The 25,590-nt window shown below is 43.7% G+C and overlaps 2 protein-coding genes across 3 annotated transcripts in view; one reads left to right on the top strand and one right to left on the bottom strand.

The window, feature by feature from the left end:
* LOC119559672 (laccase-5) overlaps positions 1–25,590 on the bottom strand; it is a 153,651-nt gene that overhangs the window by 20,103 nt on the left and 107,958 nt on the right. Inside the window, exons 5-6 of the mRNA XM_037872729.1 lie at positions 20,830–21,025; positions 20,563–20,775 (exon numbers count right to left, since the gene is read on the bottom strand). Of these exons, the coding sequence (XP_037728657.1) occupies positions 20,563–20,775; positions 20,830–21,025 (409 nt within the window). The remainder of the gene's footprint in view (positions 1–20,562; positions 20,776–20,829; positions 21,026–25,590) is intronic.
* LOC119559673 lies at positions 22,768–23,792 on the top strand. 2 transcript variants are annotated; one of them, XM_037872731.1, is made up of 4 exons: positions 22,768–23,161; positions 23,237–23,264; positions 23,368–23,538; positions 23,602–23,792. In XM_037872731.1, exons 1-4 carry the CDS (start codon positions 23,143–23,145, stop codon positions 23,714–23,716), a joined length of 333 nt encoding a protein of 110 aa, XP_037728659.1. In that variant the 5' UTR covers positions 22,768–23,142; the 3' UTR covers positions 23,717–23,792. The 2 variants fall into 2 exon arrangements, with proteins under 2 accessions (XP_037728659.1, XP_037728658.1); XM_037872730.1 differs by lacking the exon at positions 23,237–23,264 and having other exon boundaries at positions 22,787–23,145.

A 25,590-nucleotide genomic window follows, 5' to 3' on the forward strand; every position in this document is an offset into this window, starting at 1 on the left:
ACAATAGACGAAGAACCTATTTATGCAAAACTGTATCCGTACCCCATGGGGGCGGCCGATTTTGTTAACAAGGAAATCCAAAATCTATTGGACAACGGCATAATCCAGAAATCCGTGTCTCCGTACAACAACCCAATATGGGTAGTGGACAAAAAGGGCACTGATGAAATGGGCAACAAAAACATGCGACTAGTAATTGACTTTCGCATGCTAAATGAAAGAACGGTATCCGACAAGTACCCCATGCCAAATATTTCCATGATATTGGGAAACCTAGGCAAGGCCAAATATTTTTCAACATTGGACCTTAAGTCAGGATACCACCAGATCATGCTCGCAGAGCGTGATTGCGAAAAAACTTCCTTTTCGGTAAACGGAGGGAAATATGAATTTCGCAGACTCCCTTTTGGTCTGAAAAATGCTGCCAGCATTTTTCAAAGGACAATCGACGACATCTTGCGAGAGCAAATCGGCAAATTTTGCTACGTATACGTGGATGATGTGATTATTTTTTCTGAAAATGAAGAATCACATGTCACACACGTAGATTGGGTTTTAAAGAACTTCTACGAAGCAAACATGAGGGTGTCTTCTTTAAAAAGAGCGTAGGCTTTTTGGGATTCATAGTCACCAGCAACGGTGCAACAACTGACCCAGAGAAGGTCGCGGACTCGCTGTCCAGACAACAACTCAATGCCATGGAAGAGCAGGAAGCTGAATCATGCATAGCCACGATACACAGCGAACTCTCCCTGACCCACACCATTGATTCTACGGACAAACCGCTGAATTGCTTCCAGAACCAATTGGTTCTCGAAGAGGCGCGCTCTCCATCGAAACGCAGCTTCATACTGTTTGGGAACAAAAGGCGTCACTTAGTTAGCTTCTCGTGCAAAGAATCATTGCTCAGAGAAATCGCAGATATTATTGTTCCTAATGGCGTAAACGCCATCCATTGTGACCTGCATACGTTGGCCATGGTACAGGACCAGCTGGTGCGACAATTTCCAGCAACAAAATTTTGGTACTGCAAAAATTAAGTAACAGACATTTTCGCAGTTGCTGAGAGGCGGGAAATTATCACAGCTGAGCATAATAGGGCCCATAGATCGGCCCAGGAAAATGTGAAGCAAGTGCTCTCCGAGTACTACTTCCCGAAGATGGCAAAATTGGCCAGCGAAATCGTCTCAAGCTGTAAGACATGCGCGAGAGCCAAATATGACAGACATCCAAAAAAACAGGAACTCGGCGAAACGCCAGTCCCATCGCAGGTGGGGGAAATGCTGGACATAGACATTTTCTCTACAGACAGGAAATACTTCCTCACATGCACTGACAAGTTTTCAAAATTTGCAATGGTCCAACCGATTCCCTCTAGAACAATAGAGGATCTCAAACCAGCCCTATTACAACTCTTGAACGTTTTCCCCAAAGCTAAGGTCATATATTGCGACAATGAACCGTCATTGAATTCGCACACTATTTTGACCATGCTGGAAAACCACTTCGGCGTTAGCGTCTCGAATGCGCCGCCCCTCCACAGCGTCTCGAACGGACAAGTGGAACGCTTCCACAGCACTCTGGTGGAACTTGCCAGATGTCTCAAAATCGACAAAGGCATCAGCGACACTGTAGAGTTGATTTTACTGGCCACGACAAAATACAACAAATCTATCCATTCGGTCATCGGTAAGAGGCCCGCCGACGTGGTAGTCACTTAATCGAATGACCCACAGTGCGATATAGAGGGTAGAATAAGGCATGCCCAGGACAAGCTAAGAAGCAGGGAAAATGCCTCCCGGCAGAACAGAATATTCAATGCCGGCGACAAAGTCCTAGTAAAATCCAACAGGAGACTAGGAAACAAGCTTTCGCCGTTATGCGAAGAAAAAACGGTGGAAGCGGACATGGGGACCACAGTCCTCATTAAGGGGAGGGTGGTCCACAAAGACAACCTTAGGTAGGCCAAGCATATCCATGTTATCGCTCGCCTGATAATTTTTCACATTTCATAACTTTTATCCCTAGCCACTTGGCGTAAGCTTTTCATTACTATTATTTTTAATCATACTGCTTTTTCTGTGCTTTGGTGGTGGGTTAACCCGTCTTTAACAAACCATACAGTATATCCGAATTACAGGTCTTCAATCATACCCCTGCTATTCTTCTTGACCGTAGCTTCGGCGCACATAACAGACTACTCAAAAGCCAAATACATTCCCATCGTTGATGGTCGAATTTTGGTATGGGAAGAGTTCGCATTTGTAAGACACTCAGCGAATCTCTCGGAGTATAGGCGCGTGGTGGAAGAGACAGACGGGATGACCGACAGGTTCCCACAATCGCATATGCAAAAACTTTTGAGCGTTGATACCGCTCACTTGCGTGACCTGCTCGAGTCATTAAGCATTCACCATAGAGTAGCCAGGAGTTTAGACTTCCTAGGTAAAGCCTTAAAGGTAGTGGCGGGAACGCCGGACGCCGAGGATTTTGAAAAAATTAAATTTAACGAATTTCTACTCATTGATGCAAACAATAGGCAATTAAATATTAATACCAAAGTCCAAGACCAAATCAATAAAATATCCACTACTGTCAATTAACTTCTGAGGTCGGCTAAGGAATCCCAAATTGATACGGGACACCTATACGAGATGTTACTAGCTCGTAATAGGATGATGGTAATGGAGCTGCAGAATTTTATGCTTGCTGTCGCCCTTGCGAAAATTAATGTCGTTAGCCCTAGCAAACTAGATCATGCAGACCTAGAAAGTGTGTGGATGGAAGAGCCCACGGAGACCGCCATCAAAGATGTTTTGTCCGTAGCGTCCGTGAAAGTTTTACAATCCATTAACATCTTACACTTTGTTATTAAATTTCATAAAATTAAGTCAGCCAGGAGTTTAAGAGGGTACCACCTAACCAGGCAGGACCTCTTGAAAGAAAGAAGGCTTCTAGGATCTTCAAACGGCTGGCCACCAATCCGATACGTGAGGATCAGACATCGAAATTGGATTACCTGAAAATCCAAGAGGACATAGCCTGGGCAAAGGCAATTATCCCAGACTTCGACATCGCTATGACTACCAGAAACAGCAACAAGCGAGAGAGGTCGATGGCCGAGATGGCCGCGGCACATGGTCGAGATCCTTTGCGGAAGTGGTAAAGGATCGGAAGATCATTGGTGTCATCGACCAGAGCGATGAAGGCGGTAGGATCCCAAGAAACCAATGGGGTCTGGTTAGACGGGCCCTTGCGACAGTGGCCTTGAAAGTGCTGGACGAAAACCCAGGCCCGCCACCCGATAGCACAGATGCAGGGTGGTACCAGGGCAATGTAAAGTTGATCGCCTGCGAAGACGAGAGATCGGCAGCACTCTACAAGGCTGCAATTACCAAAGTCGGCGAGGTCTACCCCGGGGCCAAGTTGGCAGTTTGCGAGGCTGAAGACATCCCGTCTCGACCGAGAGCGAGGGTGAAGCTGCCGTCGGAACCCTCGAAACAGGGGCTATCCTCAGCCTGTTGACCAGGTTCAACCCAAAACTTCCAACAGACGGTTGGAAAGTGGTCAAGGTGGAGAAAACCGAGCGAGTCACCATGAGCGTGGTTATCCTCCTGAACCAGGCCTGCTTGGAACCCCTCGCAGCCCAACAACACAGAGTGAACTACGGGTTCGATAAGGTGCAGCTACGCATATATGACACCGATAAGATAGCGGCAGACAACCTGGCTGCCTGTGCGTCGTACGAACCCCCGAGCGACGACGAACCAGATCACGAAGAGGCCACCCTCACCGGCTACGTGTCAACCGACTCGGAGCTGACGGAGAGCCTGAAACAGCTGTGCACCCAGGACACAACCCGACCAGGGCGCTCTGTTCTCCAGGACATAGCGGAGGAAGCGGAGGGTACTCAGCCCGACCCCAGTCCCAAAGATGGTGCAGTTTCTGCAAATTAATCTGCACCACAGCAAGGCAGCATCCGCTGCCCTCCTCACCTACATAGAGGTGAATTTAGACGACCAGAGTATTGACAACATTTCAAACCCTGGCCGCATTCAGTGGGCTGTTAACTCTTTTAAGCCCTTCAAATCACCTGGCCCAGATGGGTTCTTCCCGGCCCAGCTACAACGGACATTAGATATGTCCCTTCCCTGGCTGACAGCCATCTTCCACGGCTGCCTTGCTCTAAACCATATTCCAACAAGGTGGCTGGACGTTAAGGTAATTTTTATACCGAAAGCCGGCAAGCCCTCCCACACCAACCCAAAGGACTTCCGCCCGATCAGTCTCTCTTCCTTATTTTTGAAGACCCTGGAAAGGCTAATTGACACCCATATCAGACTAACCATCGACCATAGCCTACTCTCTGACGCACAGCATGCGTACCGTAAGGGTAGATCAACCGATACCGCCCTCCACTCTCTAGTGTACAGTATAGAACGAGGCTTCCGCAATAAGGAATACTCTCTTGCAGCGTTTCTAGACATAGAAGGCGCCTTTAACAACGTCACCCCAACGGCGATTACTGGTGCTCTGACTGAACTGGGTACTGAGCGGCCCATAGTGGGACTCATACACACCATGCTAACCAGCAGGGTAGTGCACTCCACTATGGGATCGGCCCACTCGACCAGGAATGTCAGTAGAGGAACCCCACAAGGGGGCGTACTCTCACCTCTTCTATGGGTTTTAGTGGTCAACAAACTGCTATCACTTCTAGAAGAGGCGGGCACAAAAGTGGTAGCCTACGCGGATGACGTGGTTATCCTACTGCAGGGCAAATTCCCGCAAACCCTTTGTAATCTAATGGAGACAGCCCTATACACTCTTTCCCGGTGGACGGCTGGCTGTGGACTGGGAGTTAACCCGGAAAAGACCGAACTAGTTCTCTTTACAAGGAAGTACAAGGTACCAATTCTAGTTCCCCCAAAACTACACCAAACGCGCCTAACCTTTAGCAACCAAGCAAAGTACCTAGGTGTCATCCTTGACAAAAAGCTCCTCTGGACTGATAACATCCTAGATCGCACACGCAAAGCGGCCATAGCCCTCTTCGCTTGTAAAAAAGCCATAGGGAGGAAGTGGGGTTTCTCCCCCATTATAGTTCACTGGCTATAAACTGCAATAGTCAGGCCCATTCTCCTCTACGGAAACATCGTTTGGTGGCCTTCTCTAGATATGAACTGCAACCTCCGGATCCTTCACAAGATCCAAAGGAGCGCAGAGCTTTGCATCAGTGGGGCGCTGCGCACTACCGCCACTGAGGCACTAAACACAATTCTCGATCTGCAACCCCTGGACCTACTTGTCAAAAGCTGGGCATCTGCAACAGCGCTGAGGCTCCGTGAAGCAGCGGCATGGACAACGGGCTCCACGGGTCACTCCAATATCCTATCAAAACATTCACCCCTACCACGTTATACAGACTACGTCCCACCCATAGTCAACTTCGAAAGAAGATACAAAATTTATATACCCACCCGTTCAGACTGGGACAACCTCCCACATCAATTCGTAAACGCACACGCAAAGCGGCCATAGCCCTCTTCGCTTGTAAAAAAGCCATAGGGAGGAAGTGGGGTTTCTCCCCCATGATAGTTCACTGGCTATATACTGCAATAGTCAGGCCCATTCTCCTCTACGGAAACATCGTTTGGTGGCCTTCTCTAGATATGAACTGCAACCTCCGGATCCTTCACAAGATCCAAAGGAGCGCAGAGCTTTGCATCAGTGGGGCGCTGCGCACTACCGCCACTGAGGCACTAAACACAATTCTCGATCTGCAACCCCTGGACCTACTTGCCAAAAGCTGGGCATCTGCAACAGCGCTGAGGCTCCGTGAAGCAGCGGCATGGACAACGGGCTCCACGGGTCACTCCAATATCCTATCAAAACATTCACCCCTACCACGTTATACAGACTACGTCCCACCCATAGTCAACTTCGAAAGAAGATACAAAATTTATATACCCACCCGTTCAGACTGGGACAACCTCCCACATCAATTCGTAAACGCCGTCAACATATACACGGACGGCTCCAAGCTTAACTCCCAAACAGGTGGGGGAGTCTTTTCCCCCGAACTAGACATAAAAGTCTCATTCCGCCTACCAGACCACTGTAGTGTTTTCCAAGCGGAAGTGATGGCAATTCAGGAAGCCACTACCCACCTGAACACGTCTGTACATTAAGACATTGATATCTTCATCTTCTCGGATAGTCAAGCTGCCCTCAGGGCCCTCGACTCCTACACAACGAGCTCAAAAACAATCTCTGAATGCCGCAAATCTCTTAACGAGATGGCCACTCATCTGAGAATCAACCTCATCTGGGTGCCTGGGCACCGCAACATTGAGGGCAACTGCATAGCAGACGAGCTAGCAAGACAGGGGACAACCGCCGATATCCTTCGTGATAAGGACACGGTAGGGATGCCCATGGCTACCTGCAAGCTCCATCTCAGGCAGAGATTGTATACTCTTTTCAACAACCGTTGGAACTCAATCTCAACATGCCACAATTCTAGACTCACATGGCCAAACTACAACACGAAAAGAACAAAAACTCTTCTACAATGTAGCAGGGAGGACATCTCTACTCTCCTAAATGCCCTCACGGGCCACTGTCTTATAGGGACTCATGCGATAAGGCTGGGTCTAAGTAACCACGACTTCTGCCGCAGTTGCAAAGAGATAGACGAAGAGGAGAGCATTGAACACCTCCTATGCTTCTGCCCAGCGCATAACCTAAAGCGCTTTCAAACCCTAGGTAGCCACACACTTCCGAACCTTGCGGCCATTCAGGACGTAAGCATTCAAAAACAAGGAAGAACGCTACAGTCGAGTACCTCGACTATCAGATACCCGTTACTCAGCTAAAGGGACCAAAGGAAAGTGGAGATATGCAAGCAGCAAATGCGCCACCTACCGGCGGTAGACAGATTTAAGCATTGTGGGCGTTGGAGTGGGCGTGGCAAAGTTTTTTTAAATCAATCGATAGGTATTGACGAGACCAATACATTTCAGTTAAAATTTTTTATCTAGCACGAAAATTGTGGGCGCCACAGGCTTGGGCGGTTTGTGGGCGTTAGAGTGGGCGTGGCAAACTTTTTTTTAAATCACTCTATAGGTATTGACGAGACCAATACATTTCAGTTACAATTTTTTATCTAGCATAAAAATTGTGGGCGCCACAGATTTGGGCGGTTTGTGGGCGTTAGAGTGGGCGTGGCATATTCGCGTGACAAACTTACGCTGCGCTCAAGCCTACGGAATCTAAATCTGAAATCCCGTTTCTCTATCTTTGATATTTTCCGAGATATCCGCGTTCATATTTACGATTTTTTGAAGTTTGTGGGCGGTTTGTGGGCGTTAAAGTGGGCGTGGAAAATTTTTTTTTAGGTCAATCGGTAGGTATTGATGAGAACAATACATTTCAGTTAAAATTTTTGTACTAGCATCAAAACTGTAGGAGCCACAGTTTTGGGCGGTTTGTGGGCGTTAGAGTGGGCGTGGCACTCTTCTGAAACAAGCTTGCGCTGCGCAGGAATCTCAGGAATCTGCATGCCTAATCTCAGTATTGTAGCTCTTATAGTTTCCGAGATCTCAGCGTTCATACGGACAGACGGACAGACGGACAGACGGACATGGCTAAATCGACTCGGCTAGTGATCCTGATCAAGAATATATATACTTTATGGGGTCGGAAACGCTTCCTTCTGCCTGTTACATACTTTCCGACGAATCTAATAAACCCTTTTACTCTACGAGTAACTTTTAACTACGAGTATAACTACTATGTTTCTTGAGAAGAACAGAATACTTCGCGAAGGCAGATAGCCCATGAGCTAGGGAAACGGTATCACAAGGGGCCCATTGTGGCCTAAGTGGGGGGACTAATATTTAGTCTCAAACCACTCCTACCTAACCTAACCTAAGTCAGCCTGCAACAAAATTACCGTCTTTCCTGTGTCACATCATGGCACCATTCTCAGGCTGGAAGATAATATAATAGCGGAATGCAATGGGGAGATCCGCACGGTAAAAAACTGCTCCGTAACACCAGGGCCCACATTTTGCCAACTGGCACTAAGAAGTTCGTGCGCCCAGGAGCTCCACGCTGGAGGCACTGCGCACTGCGAAATTCAGCAAAGTGACTTGCATCCCGTCACTTACGTTGACGATGGAATTGTCATTGTAAATGATCGCCCGGCTCGTGTGAGTGTGGACAATGGCACTTACGTCCACGTACAGGGTACCTACCTCATCACCTTCATTGAGAGCACCACAGTCAACGAAACCCGATTTGTCAATCAGGACAGCCCAGAAAAGGGCTCCGGGAGTAGCCAGCTCGCCTTCTCTGAACGTCACTATGGAACGAAACATCCTTAGTCTTCCATACCAAACGTAATTTGGAACACATCAAACGATTCGGAGAAGAGGTCAACGACTATCGCTTGTATCAGATAATGCTAGTTGCAGGAGCAATATGCTGCGCGTTGATCTGCATCGGATTAACCTATCGGCGATTCACCCAGGCCAGAAGAACTACGGCCCAGCTAAAAGAGATGATTGCCAGACTAGGGTCGGCCGAGGGCGGCCTCATTCCTGAGGGGGAGTAGTTAACTAAGTTAACCGAGCGGCGGCAATGACCGTTCGATCGACAGCTCGCTCCGGCCAAAACTGCTGACACAGCATCTGGCCGGATGCCCATGCATAGCCGGCAAACACAGCATATTTGCGTGGCCGCTATGACTCCAATTTTTGTTAGCTTTAAGTTCAGTTTCATTCTGATTTCAATAAAGAACAGACATGCTTGAATATAACTCCGGCCACCGTCGTTAACTTACTTATCTCTTGGAACACTAACTGAGTCTCTAGGCCAGTAGTGAAAGGAAGACAGTCATCTTCCCAACATAATCTTCGTAACTCATCAGTTAGCGAGGAGCTAAACACCGGCCAACCGGCTATTCACACGGAGGACTAGAAGTTGTCCACCGCCCCTATAATACAGGACAGCAGCGTGGGACCAGCAGCCGACGTGCGTAATTCGCAATTACTACGGGACAGCAGCGGGGGACCAGCAGCTGATCCACACAACTTAATAGTTTGTATATGAAGCGCCGCAGGGCAGTTCCAGGTGAATGGCAAAGGTGACCATGCAGACAAACAGGCAAATGTAGACCTTGCTGATACGTGGCTTCCCAACCTTGACATCCTTTAGGAAGATTGGACCTGCGTAAACGCAGCCAGTGACACGCACGCCGGGTAAATCAGCCATTTGTTGCTGGGAGGTGTGGGTTGGGCTGGTGCATGGGATAACCAAGAGACCACTATTGATGCGTCGTACCAGGCAGAAGCAGTTATGTTCCTGTGGCGCAGTCCAGAAGAGATCGAGCAAATAAGTTGGCTTAGACGAAGTGCTGCGCGTAGTCCCAGGCGTGGCAAGTATTGCTTTTTCAGTGGAGCCACAAGAGACACCGAGATGGATCCATTGTCATTTGTAAATCTGCTCTACACCACAGCAGCATACGCCTTAGTAGAAGCATCCGAAAATCCGTGGAGCTCGATGTTGTCTGCGTGGTTGGCAATGAAGCGTGGTAACTGGAACTTTTGTAGAGTGTCTAGATCTGCTCTTCAATTCAGCCTGTTGTCCGCCATTTTAGTTGGGAGCGGGTCATCCCAATCCAAGTTCAAGAGCCAAAGTTTTAAACTGGATTACAATGGGTGCCAAGAGTCCGAGTGGATCAAATATCCTCGGGACGTCGGACAAGACTTGTCTCTTTGTGCAATCAGGATTTTCCGCTAGGCCAGGATACCAGTTCAAAAACTTTAACTGGTATTTAGGTATTTTGCTTTGTAGACCGCACTGTCGATCTCCGGATCGACATAACCTTCCACCTTCTCGTTAAGAGCGGTGCTGTCGCTGAACTGGTTTTATTCCTTCCAAACTTCGTTAAGGAGCTCCATTTATTGTGACGTGTGTGTGTAGCACTCTCCGTTTGTGCAGCCCATGCCAAGGCACGGGTGTTGTTGGACTCGAGTCCGGCACGGCTTTTCACTAATGATTTTATTTGTTCCATTGCAAGCAATCATCCTGAGAATCAAAGCACTTCAAAACTGTCCAAGAATCCAGAATGATGGACCACCAATATGGTCAGAAATATAAACGATTGACTTGAGTAAGCTGTTTTTAATTTTATTCTCGCCAGTTGCGAAGCCTATTTGATGCTGAGTGGAATTTCACAACAAGATGCCGTCGAATACGCGCTGCCAGATGTGGAAAAACATATATATATATATATATGTCGGTTTTCCTTTACATAGGTTAATTAAATGGGAAAGAGATGCCATTAGGCGCCTAAAAATATGAGTTTATTGAACACGTTCACGAACAATTAGTATTAAATAAACATCGATGTTTGTTTCAGCACTTCAACTGTTACTATGTTGCCAGCAGTTGCCCTAACCGATGTGGTTAAGGAGGAAGGCGGACGGAACATTGTTCGTAAGAAAAGAAGGAATAATCATAACAAAAACAAAAAGCTGTTGATTGGTCGAACAACTGACGCTATTTCCAAAACATAGGGGGTGATAAAATTTGTGGCAGATTAATGTCGCGCCTGAAGCTCTAACATTTTCCCGGCTGGTGGAAAAATATGCTGACATGTTCAACATAACGTTTGTTTATTTAAGCCCGGAAAGTTCATATCAGCTTTATGAAACTGTTTTCATAAGTACGTTCTGGCTATTTTAACTAAAAGTCGAAGATTTCGTATATGGGTGTAAGCCTGGATAAAACACATGATAACAAAATATAACTCTTTTTTATCAAAACTATTAAGTGATTTTAAACCAAGCCGAAAACATCTTAAGGATTAATGAATGGTTAACACTATAAAATTAATTGCATCGAAATATTTCTTCACGTTTCGCTGCAATTTAAAGTTGAGATGGTAGTCAAATTAATAACTTATATTTTGGTCGCGTAATATTTCGAAATATTTCTTCACGTTTCGCTGCAATTTAAAGTTGAGATGGTCGTCAAATAAATCACCACGACCAAAATGGTCGCGTACGAAAGGCTTTAATTTTCGAATATATTTTAAGCACGAACAATGGCCCAAGGTCATACCTGGCACCGCTTACAGTTATAATCAAGAGCTTTAATTTAGGCCCTAAGTCAAAGAAAAAAATCTTGAAACATGTTTTTTCTTAGCATCAAACGACTGTCGAGTGCGACACAATCATCTTTGCATCATCTAAAGGCCATTTAGTCATTAATGACTGGTTAAGCAAGTCAATTTACTAGCATTCGTGCACACAAATAAATTTGGGTAGTAAAATTTACCAATGCAGAGATCTTACTTTACTTTACTATTTAAAATGGTTGTATAAGTATTTGTTTTTTCTTTGTTTACTATTTTATAGTTAAGCCACTTTTGACATAGTTACTTTCCCGTGATGTGTGCATTTCGTTTTTGCAATAGTAAATATTATATTAACCATCAAAAATAGTTATCCAAACGTATAATCTTCCACACAAAAGTATATACCATAACTTTTCAAACTGACTTAAACAAGAGAAAACGCTATAGCCGACGGCCTCGACTATCAGATATCCGTTACTCGGCTAACAAAGAAACGCCACATAACGTTCATTCTTGTCAGCTGTTTACGAGATTTGACTTATACGCCACATACCGTGAAACCTAATTATTTATTATTGTTTGGTTATAACTTTTGATTGAATATACCGATTTAAATAATTTTTGGCATGTAGATGGGTATTGATAAAAGAACAAACCCTCATTTAAGTTTTTACAAAATATTTTTTAGCGTTATGGGCGATTGTGGCCGTTAGAGTGGGCGTGGTAGCCTGCTGAAACAAACTTGCGCTGCGCAGGAAGCCCAAAAACCTTCATGCCAAAAAGAACTCTAGCTCTTATAGTTTTCAAAATCTCCGCGTTTATACGGACAGTCGGACATGGCCACATCGACTTGGATAGTGATCCCGATCAAGAATATATATACTTTAAGGAGTTGAAAACGTATTATTCTACAAACTTTTTAACGAATCTAGTATATCCTTATATTGTGCGAGTAACGGATATAAAAATACACAAGTATTCTCTAAAGTCTTCAACATAAATCCACACTAGCTGGAAGTCACTTTAAAAACAAGAAAGGAAGTTAACTTCGGCATGCCGAAGTTTGTATACCCTTGCAGTAATAACGCAAACAAAAATGATATTCCCAATAGTATACATACAATACAATATGTTAAAAAAAACCGAAGATATAATTTGTTTCATATTATTTTCCCACCAATTTTACGATCGTTCCTATGGCAGCTATATCATATAGTCGTCCGATTTTGATAAAATTAAATTCTAAATTCTAAAATACTTAAAAAATGATAATTCCAAGCTTAGGAGGTTATATGTTAAAAAACTCCAAAGATATAATATTATTAAATTTTTTTTCCGATTATTTTTATGGGAGCTATAAGATATAGTTGTCCGATCCGGCTGGTTCCGACTTATATACTACCTGCATAAGATATAAGACTTTTGGGAAAGTTTCAGTCCGATAGCTTTAAAACTAAGAGAAACTAAGTAGAAACGGACGGACAGAAGGACAGACGGACAGATCGACTCGTCTAGTGATGCTGATCAAGAATATATATACTTTATGGGGTTGGAAACGACTCCTTCACTGCGTTGCAAACTTCTGACTGAAATCATTATACCCTCTGCAAGGGTAGCTGTAGCTGTTTTCCCGCTAAACTACCGGGTTTTTCAAAAAGTGATAAAACCTAAGTTTCTTATATGTAGCTGTTTAACACCATATAAAATTTCCAGGACGCTAAAACAGCGTTTTGGGGACAAAAAAACTGAAAAACCGAATAAAATATGCATTTTGAAAAGTCCACAGATTCTTATTACGTCCAAAGTTATATAACGGAGCATCGGATTTAACCAATTGAGGTGTCAGTCGACGCGTATTGTCAGCAGGAAATCAAAAAGTTTAACGAAATGGCAGGCACCCCAGGCACCTCCACTAGCCACAGCAGCTTCAATTTTACTTTTTTTGTATGTACCAATTGATTTTCTTAAAGTCGGCTTTTTTTGTTTTTGCGATACCTTTCGATCACTCGAATGGATAGGACTATCAAATCAGATTTTTAATTCTGCAGCGAAGTAAAGTACTCGGCTTTGCACAATCTCCTGGTGCGCATTGTAAATACGTGGACTACCGTCCACAGTTATAGATGCCTCTGTCGTCTCGGAAAGATCCGAGAACTTAATTTGTTGTTTTTGATTTGATTGATTTTTATTGTTATAGTAAAATCTAAGAAACTAATTAGCCAGATAAGGATTTATGTATAATCCGTTGGGGTAACAACAATAAGTAAATAATACTGTCGCAACCAATGTCTCCTAACATGACCAGCACCCAACAAATCAATCAGTAATCAAGACGGGAACAGTTCCAGGCGCACAGTTGCACCCACTGCAGATGGAATTCCTAACATCTAGGTCCAACTGCTTTTTAATTGGGTGTCGTGGAACGGATTATCCTAACGCTCAAGATTTAGTAATTTAAATGTAGCGCCAAGTATTTCAGTATTTGTTTTCGATGTTGTAACTCGTTAGAGAGATTATGTTGTAAAGCTAAATGCGGTCACACGAAATGGTGAATTGTAAGCCAAATCTCGCGCTCAGATTTCTTCCGATTGGAGAGATCAAAGAAACTGGGAGGCCAGACTGCGGTATGTAAAACTGATTGTGAAAATAAGGTTGAAGCTTACCTATGTATGTCGTATAGAATAAAACGTTCGTTCTTTCATGCTTATGCTCTTGTTCTACGCTACAAGACTGGTTTTCTTGTTTCGGTGTTGGCTTAGCAACGTTAAAGGCAACTCTCAGGGGATCTCTTCACTCCTTTATCGTGCAATGCCGACTTCACATTCACCCCGGCGGAGCCTTCGAATTGGACAGACGGGAGCTACCGCAACTGCAACTATGACCACCGCGACCACATCAGCCGGCACTCCGAGGAATGTGCCGGGCTTATCGGGCGGTGAACTGCAGCGGCTACGGACTCTCAAGCAACCGGGATTAAACCCAAGTGGTGGTCAAAGGCCTGATGGATCAGGCCAGGAGACGGACGCCACAACAGCCAAGTTTGCGGTGCTAATGGAAAGCATCGCAACCTTGGAAAGGGCGCTTCAAAAGGCAAGGTCAGGTGAAGAGCAAGAGAGATCCCGTTAGAAACGGATCAAGCGGTATAGAGCGAGCGGGGCGGCGAATGCCCCGCCATGTTTGAGTAAAACGCCAGGGCAGAACTTAAGTGGAAATCTGCCGCCATTGTTGAGTGAAAATCTGGCGCCGAATTTGGCTGAGTCAGTGACGCCATTTTAACATGAACTGTTGCCGCCATTATTGAGTGGAAACCTGCCGCCACAATCGAGTGAAAATCGGGCAATAGGGCAACAAGTCATAATCAGTACAAACAGTACAACGCTATGCTATTCCACACCATGCTGCGTGACGGCTACTGTGAAGCCAGCACTAAGCTACATGCAAGCACCGCGGGATCCTCTACGCAACCTGATGGTACCCCCGCAACCAACTGGTTCATACGGAATAGCTTCGCTGAGCCCGTTAATTGGAGTTCGAAGGTCAGCCTGAGAAACGGCCAATGCGGGCAACACACGATCAAGGACTATAAGGATTTCAACCATGGCGCAAGCGGGACAAAGGACGTCAGCCAAGTGACGGGAATGGAATGCCACATCGGAACATAAGTTGCGACAATCCGGATGAAGGACACTTACTATTTCGTATTTTGCCCGTGACGCTGTACGGGGAGAATACGCAGCTGGATACCTACGGGCTGTTTGACGAAGGTTCGTCCGTGACCCTGATCGACGAAGAGCTCTCTCAAAGCCTAAACCTGAAAGGCGAGAGTCGGCAGCTCAACAATCAATGTTTCGGTGGCAAGTCAGCGAAAGAGAACACAAAGATGGTCAGCCTCCAGATTAATATGTTGCGGTCATTAACCTCAATCTTCCCATGCAAAGTATGCGTCGAGAAGCTGTCAAAGCGGCGAAAGCTTATGCATGACTTCCGGTGAAGCCGTATCGTAATGCGGTCCCGAGGATTTTAATTGGACTAGACCATGCGCACTTAGAAATTACCTATGCAATATAGGAGCTTCGGAACAGGAGGACCTTATGCAGCCGCCACCAAACTTGGATGGGTGGTTTTTGGGCCTGTAAGAAGTCAGATGAGTTCACCAATGCAGAGATCGTGCCTCCTAGCCGTCCCACAGTATGATCATCTCGATAAGATGGTCAGCGACTATTTCGAAATAGAGAATTTCGGAGTAAAGCCGGCGCCACCATTCGCAGCTAGTGGTGATGCACTGGCTTTGGGAATCCTGGACGAGACGACTAGGCGAGTGTGCCAACGATACCAAACTGGATTGCTGTGGAAAGATGATAACGTGAGCCTGCCAGACAGTTATAACATGGCACTCAAGAGACTTGTTGACATTAAAAGGAAGATGAGACGGATGACAACTTTGCACGGGCTTACATCTCGATCATGGAGGACTACGTCAACAAGGGGTATGGACGACGACTAGAGCAGCACGAAGTTACAGACGATAACCGGTACAAGATCTGGTACCTGCCGCACTTCGGGGTCGAGAACCCAAATAAGCCTGGAATGATCCGTCTAGTCTTCGATGCCGCAGAAAAGGTCGGCAATACATCTCTGAATTCAGTTCTACTCAAAGGCCCACAACAGTTCAAGTCTCTGCCAGCCGAGCTCTTCCATTTTCGGGAAGGAGCAGTCGGGGTCTGCGCAGACATAAAGGACATGTTTCATCAGGTGCTGATACACCCCATGATAGATGCGCCCAGAAATTCCTGTGGAGCAATGGAGATTACCGGCGAAATCCAGACCTGTACGAAATGGTGGTAATGACGTTCGGAGCCGCTTGTTCGCCATGCTCAGCGGATCACATGAAGACCATAAAAGATCCTTGCGCGGAGTAGGCCATCAATGAGTATCACTATGTAGATGACTACGTGGATAGCTTCTCGGACGAAAAAAAAGCTATCGCTGTATCAGCACGAGAAAAGGAAAATTCATGCTAAAGCTGGATTCGATTAGTGCCGTTTCTCTTCAAGTTCGGAAAGTGTGGTCAAGGCTTTGAACCCACTAGGATCCAATAAAAACGTTGAATGGAATAAAGCGGAGGAGAAAGTATTAGGCATGTACTGGCACCCAGCGACGGATGACTTTAAATTCAGCGTTAAGTACCATAGGGTTCCCGGCAGCGTGATGTCTGGAGAACGTGCACCCATCAAGAGAGAATTCCTAAGTCTAGTCATGTCGACATTCGACCCGATAGGATTCTTCAGCTGCTTCATGGTAACCGCCAAATTGCTGATGCGTGAGATTTGGCGGAGGGAAGTTCAGTGGGACGAGCCGCTGCCCGATGAGTTAGCCAAAGCGTTTGAGAACTGGAGGCTGAAAATGTATTAGGAACTAGGCTGATGAACACCGTAAGACGAGAGCACGACGTATCGATCAGCAGATGCGTTTTATGGAAACGCATCTAGAACCGTGCTGCACTGGATAAGCAGCACCCACCGGCGGTATAAGCAGTTGGTTGGAAACTGGATGGCGGAGATCTTAGAGTCAACAGAGTTGTCTCAATGGAGGTGGATACCGTCTGCCGAAAACGTGACACATGTCGCGAAGAGGTCACAACGCCATGTGGACCTTAGCCAAGGGCAAGGTGGATGAGCGGGCCATCATTTCTGCGGGAGTCGGAAGAACGGTGGCCCAAGCCTTCTCCAAGCGATCGGGACAGTCCCCACTCCGCAGAAGAAGAGATGCCGTGTGAGTTTACACTGGCAATTCAAACGAGTTTATATCTTTGCAGAGACTTTCGAATTATAATCGATTGGTCAGGACCACAGCGTGGATCCTTCATACGACGGTGCGTGGATTAAGGGACGAGTGTGAGGCGAGGACTTTCGCCTTACGTCAACCATAATGGAATCATACGATCGTGTGGACAGATTGATGCCGCCGAATGCGTACCATTCAGCGCACGGAGCCCGATCATACTGTCGTACAAACACGCGCTGGCAGAGATGATTGTTCGTCACTACCACGGAAAGCTGAAGCACCAGAACCTAGACGCGACCATAAGCGAGATCCGGACAAGGTTCTGGATAACCAATTTATGGAGAGTATTGCAGAGCGTTATGGCAAGCTGTAATGTATGCAAACTCCGGAGAGTGATGGGTCCGTTGCCAGAGGACCGGCTGGAACCGAATGGATGGCCATTCAAGTATACCGGCTTGGACTACTTTGGTCCGCTGTATGTGACGATTGGACGTCGCACTGAGAAGAGGTGGGTCGCACTTCTTACTTGTCTAACCACCAGGGCTGTCCACCTGGAGATAGCCCACGATTTGTCAAAAGATTCCTGCATCATCGCTATGAGAAATTTCATGTGCCGCCGTCGACCGGTGGTCAGATTGTGTTGGCGCTTTACAGCTCAGTTTTGTGATTAACAGCAATCTGTTTAATATATGACAGTCTGTCATTGTTTCCCACAGTTTGAGATCATAAACAATTTTCAGACAAAAACCAATATGTACGGAAAACCAGGTTCCAGCAATTAGTAAAAGTATTGGGACCCAGATATTTTAAATGGAGTGAAGGAGATGTTTCCGAACCCATAAAGTATATACAAGTATATTCTTGATCAGCATGACTAGACCAGTCGATCTAGCCATGTCCGTCTGTCCGTCTGTCTGTCTGTCCGTCCGTTTCTACGCAAACTAGTCTCTGAGTTTTTAAGCTATCGTGCTGAAACTTTCCAGAAAGTCTTATATCTTTTGCCGGTAGTTATAAGTCGGAACCAGCCGGATCGGACAACTATATCTTATAGCTCCCGTAGGAATAATCGGAAAAAAAATTTAAAAAAATTATATCCTTGGTGTTTATTAATAACATTTTTTAATTAGTTCTGAATTTCGAATTTAATTTTATCAAAATCGGACGACTATATCATATAGCTGCCATAGGAACGATCGGAAAGTTGGTGGGAAAATAATATAAAACAAATTATAGCTTCGGTGATTTTTGACTTATAATATTATACTATTGGGAATATCATTTTTTGTTTTTTAAGTGTAATAATTATAGCTGCAAGGGTATACAAACTTAGGCTTGCCGAAGTTAGCTTCCTTTCTTGTTATACCCGTTACTCGTAGAGTAAAAGGGTATACTAGATTCGTCGGAAAGTATGTAACAGGCAGAAGGAAGCGTTTCCGACCCCATAAAGTATATATATTCTTGATCAGGATCACTAGCCGAGTCGATCTAGCCATATCCGTCTGTCCGTCTGTCCGTCTGTCTGTCCGGATGAACGCTGAGATTTGGCGTGCAGATTCCTGAGATTCTTACGCAGCGCAAGTTTGTTTCAGCAGAGTCCCACGCCCACTCTGACGCCCACTCTAACGCCCACAAGCCGCCCAAAATTGTGGCTCCTACAGTTTTGATGCTAGACTACAAATTTTAACTGAAATAAATTGTTCTTATCAATACCTATCGATTGACATAAAAAAAAGGTTGCCACGCCCACTTTAACGCCCACAAACCGCCTACAAACTTCACAAAATCGTAAGTATGAACGCGGATATCTCGGAAACTATCAAAAATAGAGAATTGGGATTTCAGATTTAGATTCCGTAGCCTTGTACGCAGCGCAAGTTTGTTATTCGAATATGCCACGCCCACTCTAACGCCCACAAGCCGCCCAAGCCTGTGGCGCCCACAATTTTCATGCTAGATACAAAATTTTAACTGAATTGTATTGGTCTCGTCAATACCTATCGATTGATCCAGGCCCACTCTAGCGCCCATAACGCTTAAGTCTGTCTACCGCAGGTAGGTGGCGCATTTCAACCTCCCTTTACTGCTTGCATATCTCCATTTCCCTTTGGTCCCTTTAGCTGAGTAACGGGTATCTGATAGTCGAGGTACTCGACTATAGCGTTCTTCCCCAAAAGCCAGCATCTCCCAAATTCCACCACTTTTGTTGCTAACTCATTGACGCTAATTTGACGGACATCGTTTCAACACCCTTGAGGTTGTTGAACTCCTGAAAAATCTAATTTTATTTGTATGGGACAGCTGATAAACAGCTGACCGAAATTCGACGATTTAGCAATCTAACTGTGTTAGAAAATTCAAGTCATTATCACTTGAATCAATAAGTCTACGAAACAAAAATTTAAATTATAATTCCAATTTTCGTCTCGTGGGGTTTTTGATTAAAGTGAATACTCAGTGAGTACCTTATACACTCACTGGAGGGCTTCCGCTTCAGCGACTTTTTTTTAATAAGAAATACACATGCTAGAAAAAAAATCGGTTCAGTACTGCAATGTTTTAATTCATTACTTTTTACGAGCGTAGGTGATTTTTGTACTTGGCGTTACGTGATTTTTTTGAAAAGGAAATGCATTTTATCTGTAATGGCACCGTAACAAGGACATTTTTGTTGGTGCAGGCCTAAGGAACCCAGAAATCGATCTCATCTTGTAAGGAAATATTGCTATGCCCTTTTTTAACGGAACGATGGCAAGACCTCTTAAAAAACATTTGAAGGCGCATTCTTTTCCCAAAATAAAAGCTAAAAATTGGAATAGTCCAAGAAGAGTATGCGAGAAAGGTGTTATAAATTCTTAAAAAGGTCCAAACGGTTCTAACTGGCCTTACTGTTGGCCAAAAATAGTCCCTATTCAATTTTCACTATGCTTGGCTAAATCATCATTGATTAGTTACCTAATAGCAATGAAAAATTAATTTGGCTTTTATTTCAAAGCAGCTAAATCTGCACGTCCTATCCCTTTGGATACGGTTTTATGCCGATCAGCTGTTCGCCTCAGCGATTTTTTATGTGAACAAGAATCTGCTTAATATTTCACTTTATGCGAATGTGTCCAGAGGCTATCACTGTACAAATACTCGAAAACAAAAAATGTTTTCCATACTGTTGAACATGCGAGCTAATACCCTCTTTCAATAGAGTCCATCCGTTCGAATCTGTTGAGATTTTCGACAAATGTTAAACTCAGTTTCCCACATAGCACATCCACCATCTTCCATCCGATAACAGCTGATCTAAAGACCTGTGGCTTATCAAGCTAAGCCTGTTGCTTCTGCGCCTTCCATTTTCAAATGTTCCCTGTCATTGCTTACGTTTTCATAGTGAATCTCTCAATTTTCACTGTCAAGAAGAAGAATACAGACTTGCACCGAAAAAACATCGCCTAAGCAGTATAAAAGTGTTCGTTAAAGTCCGTCAAATGTGGATGCAGAACTAACTGGAAAATTTTCGAACAGGATAAAAAACCATTAGATCATCCGTTCAACGGATGGTAAATGGTGGATGGATCTCTGTGGGAAGAGGGATAAGCGAATAATTTGTTAAAAAGTAGGTAGTACAACAAAAATCTTACCTTCATCTACTAAAACTACTTCCACAATTGCGTTGAGTGGAATATCAATCTTGTGCGTGCACATGCAGTTTGGTCCACAATCCGCAGGACGATTGTCTCCGTTACAAAATTGTTCTGGGTTTATATCATTATACTGAGAAGTCAGTGGCGCTGGTGCCGATAGGTATGAAATCTCATCGATCAGTGATATTACATGGTCTCCGGTGGGTGCCACTAAAATATTTGTATTAAACGAATTTATTTAAAAAACTTTTTATCTGTACATACCCAAAAATCTGTTATACGTGTTCGGCTGGAAAAGATCTTCAGCTCGGTACACGAAAAAGCGAAACGGTAGAAAAATCTTTACGTCTGGCTTCTCTGCCAATATTCCACGATCAATCTCAAGAGCGTTTTTAAGTTGGCTTACGCATATGGCATCGTTTCGTTGTCGGTTGCATTGGGCGTCCAAAGGATTCATGACCTTTTTTTTTTAATAAGTTGGTACGTTTTTGTCGGTCGTAAAACAAGCCAGTATTTTGTGTTTTTATGTACATGTATTGGTAGTTAACGTTTATATGTATTTTGGAGATAATGTACATATTGAAAAATAAAAAATATAGAGAATTATACATTACATTTAGTTTTAACAAAAGTTATTTTGCGAAAAAAAGGTAGATTTTTATATACAAAGTTCCAAATTACGCTGTTGGCCTTTTAAAAAGTGTATTTACAACAAATAAATTCTAAAAGCACAACACCATTCAAATTAAGTATGTTAGTATTCTACTTTTCTACGTACATTTGTAACATGAATTCGTACCTTTATAGCTTATTGTATTGTTAATCCAATAGATTTGAAATTTAGCATTTTTTCTTATGCTAGGCCTTACCCATCCGCCATTTACCAATTGTCAAATTTATAAAACAATAGAAATTGTGATTTTTTTATCGATAAGCGATAAATGCAGCCTTTTTATGTGAATTCATCATTTGAGGAATCAGCCTAGTACTCACATCGACGAAAACCGCGAGCTAACCATAGGAGTGAGCGAGAGGCAAATACGCGGCTAAAGGTTTTCGTCGGGTCTGTTTTTCAGCGCGGTACTCAGAAGAGCTAAGGAAATACCAGAAAAAATACCAGATTTCCCGAGTGAATTTTCGATGAACGCCGTTAGCCGCGGCCTAAAGAATAAGAAATTTAATCTTTGGCGGTGTTCGTGCAGAAGCGGTGTGGAATTTAAAAATTTTAACTTAATTTTAATGAAAAAGGACGCCTAATCCAAGCTGTTGCCCATTATTGTGGAACCTGACCGACAGGAAGCAATACCACGACAGGGCAAATCAGCAGAATAGTTGAAGTGCTGGAGGAGATCCACTATAGAATCCCAGTGGGAAGGAACATGCCGAGTGGGCCTTCGCTCTCTACATGGACATCCTCGCAAAGAAAGTAAGATCTGTCCAAAATAATTTGGTTCGGACTCCGTACACCATAAGCACCAGCTATTTGGCAGCTTAAGCGGAGCTGGAGGACGCGCTGGCTTCTACAGGGAGGAGGAAAATAGGGCGCCCGCTAAGGAACAGTTGGAGAAGCCATGTCCAGCCACTGCCAGGATGCTGGGCGACTTCCTGCACCATCAGCGGATCAACCCTGTTCCCAATCCGGCTCCCACTTCCTCAAGGTCCAATATGCCCATTGGGCATATTCCCGCGGTAGCGCGGGAAAGATGGCGAAGCATCCGTGGAACGAAAAGGAAGCTATAAACAACTTATTTACTTAAATAAAAACATTCGTTGAACATTCCATCTATTTTTAATTTAATTTCTTTGTGTACCCTACAAGAAAGAATAAGATTTTTCGACTAGTGATTTTTCTTAGCCGATCTGAGTACTAGGCTATCAAAAGTAATGCAATCTTCGTGCGTTCTAATGAATTTACCCAAATTACCCAGTCTTACTTTGTCGGGCGCTAATGGCTTATTCACACAGAGGTTTTCCTCCATAAGAAATACATGTACTAGAAAGAGACGGGACTTCGCTACAACACGCTTCAGCGAGTTTGAACCGCATATTAAAATCGACTTTTTATTAAGTATTTTATTTCAATTTTTTCACCACGTTAGCCTGATTGAAACACTTATCCTTGTTAAATTTACTAATACAAGCTAGTGCTGAAATTCTATCACAACTATAATGTCACCCTTTAATTTTGTCGAAAAGTGAATAGGATACATTGACAATACTATTGTGGTCAACAACTCGGGAATCTTTGAAAATCAGGAATTTTTAATTTGCATTTCAAATGCGTTTTATTTTCATTAGCTGGTTTCCGATCCGTGGAAGGGTTTTTGGTCCCGCACCAACAATAAGTTTCTTATAACAGCTGACTTGAGACATAGCAGAGCAACTGCATTTTCTCCTCATTAGCTGATTTGAAGAGCAAATGCATTTTCTTCACAAAAAAATCTGAAATCGCCAATAACAGATATCACATAAACTCGTAAAAATACTGACTAAAATATGGAAACTTTTTATGGACTTTCCTCTGTTTCTTTCTGTCGCTGAAGTAATGCCAGCGCAGGAGCTCTACAAAGCCGAAATATGGTAATTTTGGTCGACTGTAAGTCTGCTGTATGCACTAGTAAGCACTAAAAAAAAACTGTTGAAAAATAATTCATTCATTCTTATGATGAAGATGCTTGCACTAGGAGTATTTCAAAAAAGTAATATATTTCTGCATAATTCATTTTTGGATAAAGTTAATAACTTGCATTACTCAATATTCTTGAACTTATGCAATATATGCATGTAATGATTATATAACAGTTGGAAGCTTGATTGTAAGTACTTGCGGGCACCTACAACTACCACAACAAGGCGAAGCAATGGAAGAGTGGAAGTGCTGGAGAAGATCGAGAACGCCATTGGGAAGAAGCACGCCAAGTGGGAATACGCTCTCTATATGAAAATCCTGACGGACGGCTCCTCGCAAAGAAAGTAGGTTCTGGCCAACAGATTTTGGTTACGTTATACTAGAATACATAAGTATATTTTTTGCAGAGCCACTAGTTTTGCGGTCTCCGAAGAGCTCTCCACGGCAGCTAAAGCTGCAACAGCAGAACATCCCCACTCCCAATCCGACTCCCCCTCCCTCAAGGCCCATTTTGGCATATAGGGAATCGAATCTGGGCAGCATGCGTCGAATGTTTAAAGTACTACTTACATTAATAAAAAGACATTGAACATACTAATTATATGCATTTTAATTTAATTTTACTCGTCTTTTTATACCCATTACTCGTAGAGTAAAAGGGTATACTTGATTCGTCAGAAAGTATGTAACAGGCAGAAGGAAGCGATTCCGACGCCATAAGGTATATATATTCTTGATCAGGACCACTATCCGAGTCGATCTAGCCATGTCCGTCTGTCCGGATGAAAGCTGAGATCTCGGAAACTATAAGAGCTAGGCTATTGAGATTTTGCGGGCAGATTCCTGAGCTTCTTACGTAGCGCAAGTTTGTTTCAGCAGAGTGCCACGCCCCTTCTAACACCCACAAACCGCCCAAAACTGTGACTCCTACAGTTTTAATGCTAGAATAAAAAAAGTTTGCCACGCCCACTTTAACACCCACAAACTTCACGCCCACTCTAACGCCCATAACGCTTAAATCTGTCTACCGCCGGTAGGTTGCGCATTTCAATATCGCTTTGCTGCTTGCATATCTCCATTTCCCTTTGGTCCCTTTAGCTGAGTAACGGGTATCTGATAGTCGAGGTACTCGACTATAGCGTTCCTCCTTGTTTCATATCAATTTTGGTCCCTTCTGTTACCATATTATATTAATATTTTCGAACATATCTAATTGTTATTATCGAACATATCAATATTGTATTTTTCGCCCCTCCTTCTTGTCTTGAAATCACGGGTCAGCAGCGAAAAAGAAACATCCTTATACCGCCAGTTGTACGCCACCGCCTTTCCGAAGCTCAAGCTGGACTCGAACCTCTTCAAAGAACTGGCTTAGCCAAATCAAGTGGATAGCGTCGGCCAAATTAATTTAATAGTATTGTAAAAAGGAAACCTCGTATTTCTCGATTTAAGTAATTTTTAGCAACATTTTCCATAAATAAGAAAGGAAGTTTACTTCGGCAAGACGGCTCCTCATTGGAGCATAGTGTTCATACCCAAGGTTGCTCAACATGACCAGCACCCAACAAATTAAGCAGTAGTCGAGTTGGTTACAGTAACGGGCTCCCAGTTGCACCGACTGCAGATGCGAATTGCTGATCAGCATATTATATGACATAACTCGACGGCACACTCACCCGCCAAGCAGTCTAAACATTCTGCAGTGTCAGCCGAGCCAACTACGCAAACTGTTAACATTATCAAAATGTACTGACCTACTCTTATTTACTTACTTATTTTACTATTCATTACACTACACATCCATGTATATAAGCATCTATATATTTAAGAATAAATCAGTTATCAACGCAACTTATAACTCCGTGGTTCTACTTTCTACCTCCGGGAATATGGCTCGAATTACTACACTATCTTAACTAGCAGATAACCTACGTTAGCTCAACCTTAGCGAAGTCTCCGCATCGTCTGGGGTTCGGCATCGCAGTAACCATATTGCAAACGAAAAACGAAAACTATATATGATACAGTCGATACAGTCCTTGTATTATTCTGACATTTATTTTCCAACCCCTCCTTTGGCAGCTATATGATATAGTAGACCTATTTTTATTAAATTGAGTTCGTTATTCTGAAATATTAAAAAAATGTTATATACCGGAGTAGAAGAGAAAATGTTCAAAAATAACGAAGTAATAATTATTTTCTTTTATTTTCCCATTAATCAAACTAGTTAAAAAATAAAATTTTGAAAAAGAAGACAATACATTTTTTGGGATAAAATTGAGCCTGAAAAGTTGAATCTAATTATTGACCAACATAAGGGGGCTTATATTCCCTTAGGCAGTGTTTTGAAACCTTTTTTATTTAAGAAGGAGTAATCTTTGACTAAGTAAAAC

This window comes from Drosophila subpulchrella, unplaced genomic scaffold (assembly GCF_014743375.2).
Source record: "Drosophila subpulchrella strain 33 F10 #4 breed RU33 unplaced genomic scaffold, RU_Dsub_v1.1 Primary Assembly Seq31, whole genome shotgun sequence".
NCBI lineage: Eukaryota > Metazoa > Arthropoda > Insecta > Diptera > Drosophilidae > Drosophila > Drosophila subpulchrella.

What these genes read in the sequence shown, in the direction of transcription:
- LOC119559673 (XM_037872730.1), top strand. Translation starts at nt 23,075, where the DNA reads ATGGACTTTCCTCTGTTTCTTTCTGTCGCTGAAGTAATGCCAGCGCAG. An exon ending in CTCTACAAAGCCGAAATATG is followed by an intron (nt 23,146 to 23,367) that starts GTAATTTTGGTC and finishes ATTATATAACAG; the next exon opens with TTGGAAGCTTGATTGTAAGT. An exon ending in GACGGCTCCTCGCAAAGAAA is followed by an intron (nt 23,539 to 23,601) that starts GTAGGTTCTGGC and finishes TATTTTTTGCAG; the next exon opens with AGCCACTAGTTTTGCGGTCT.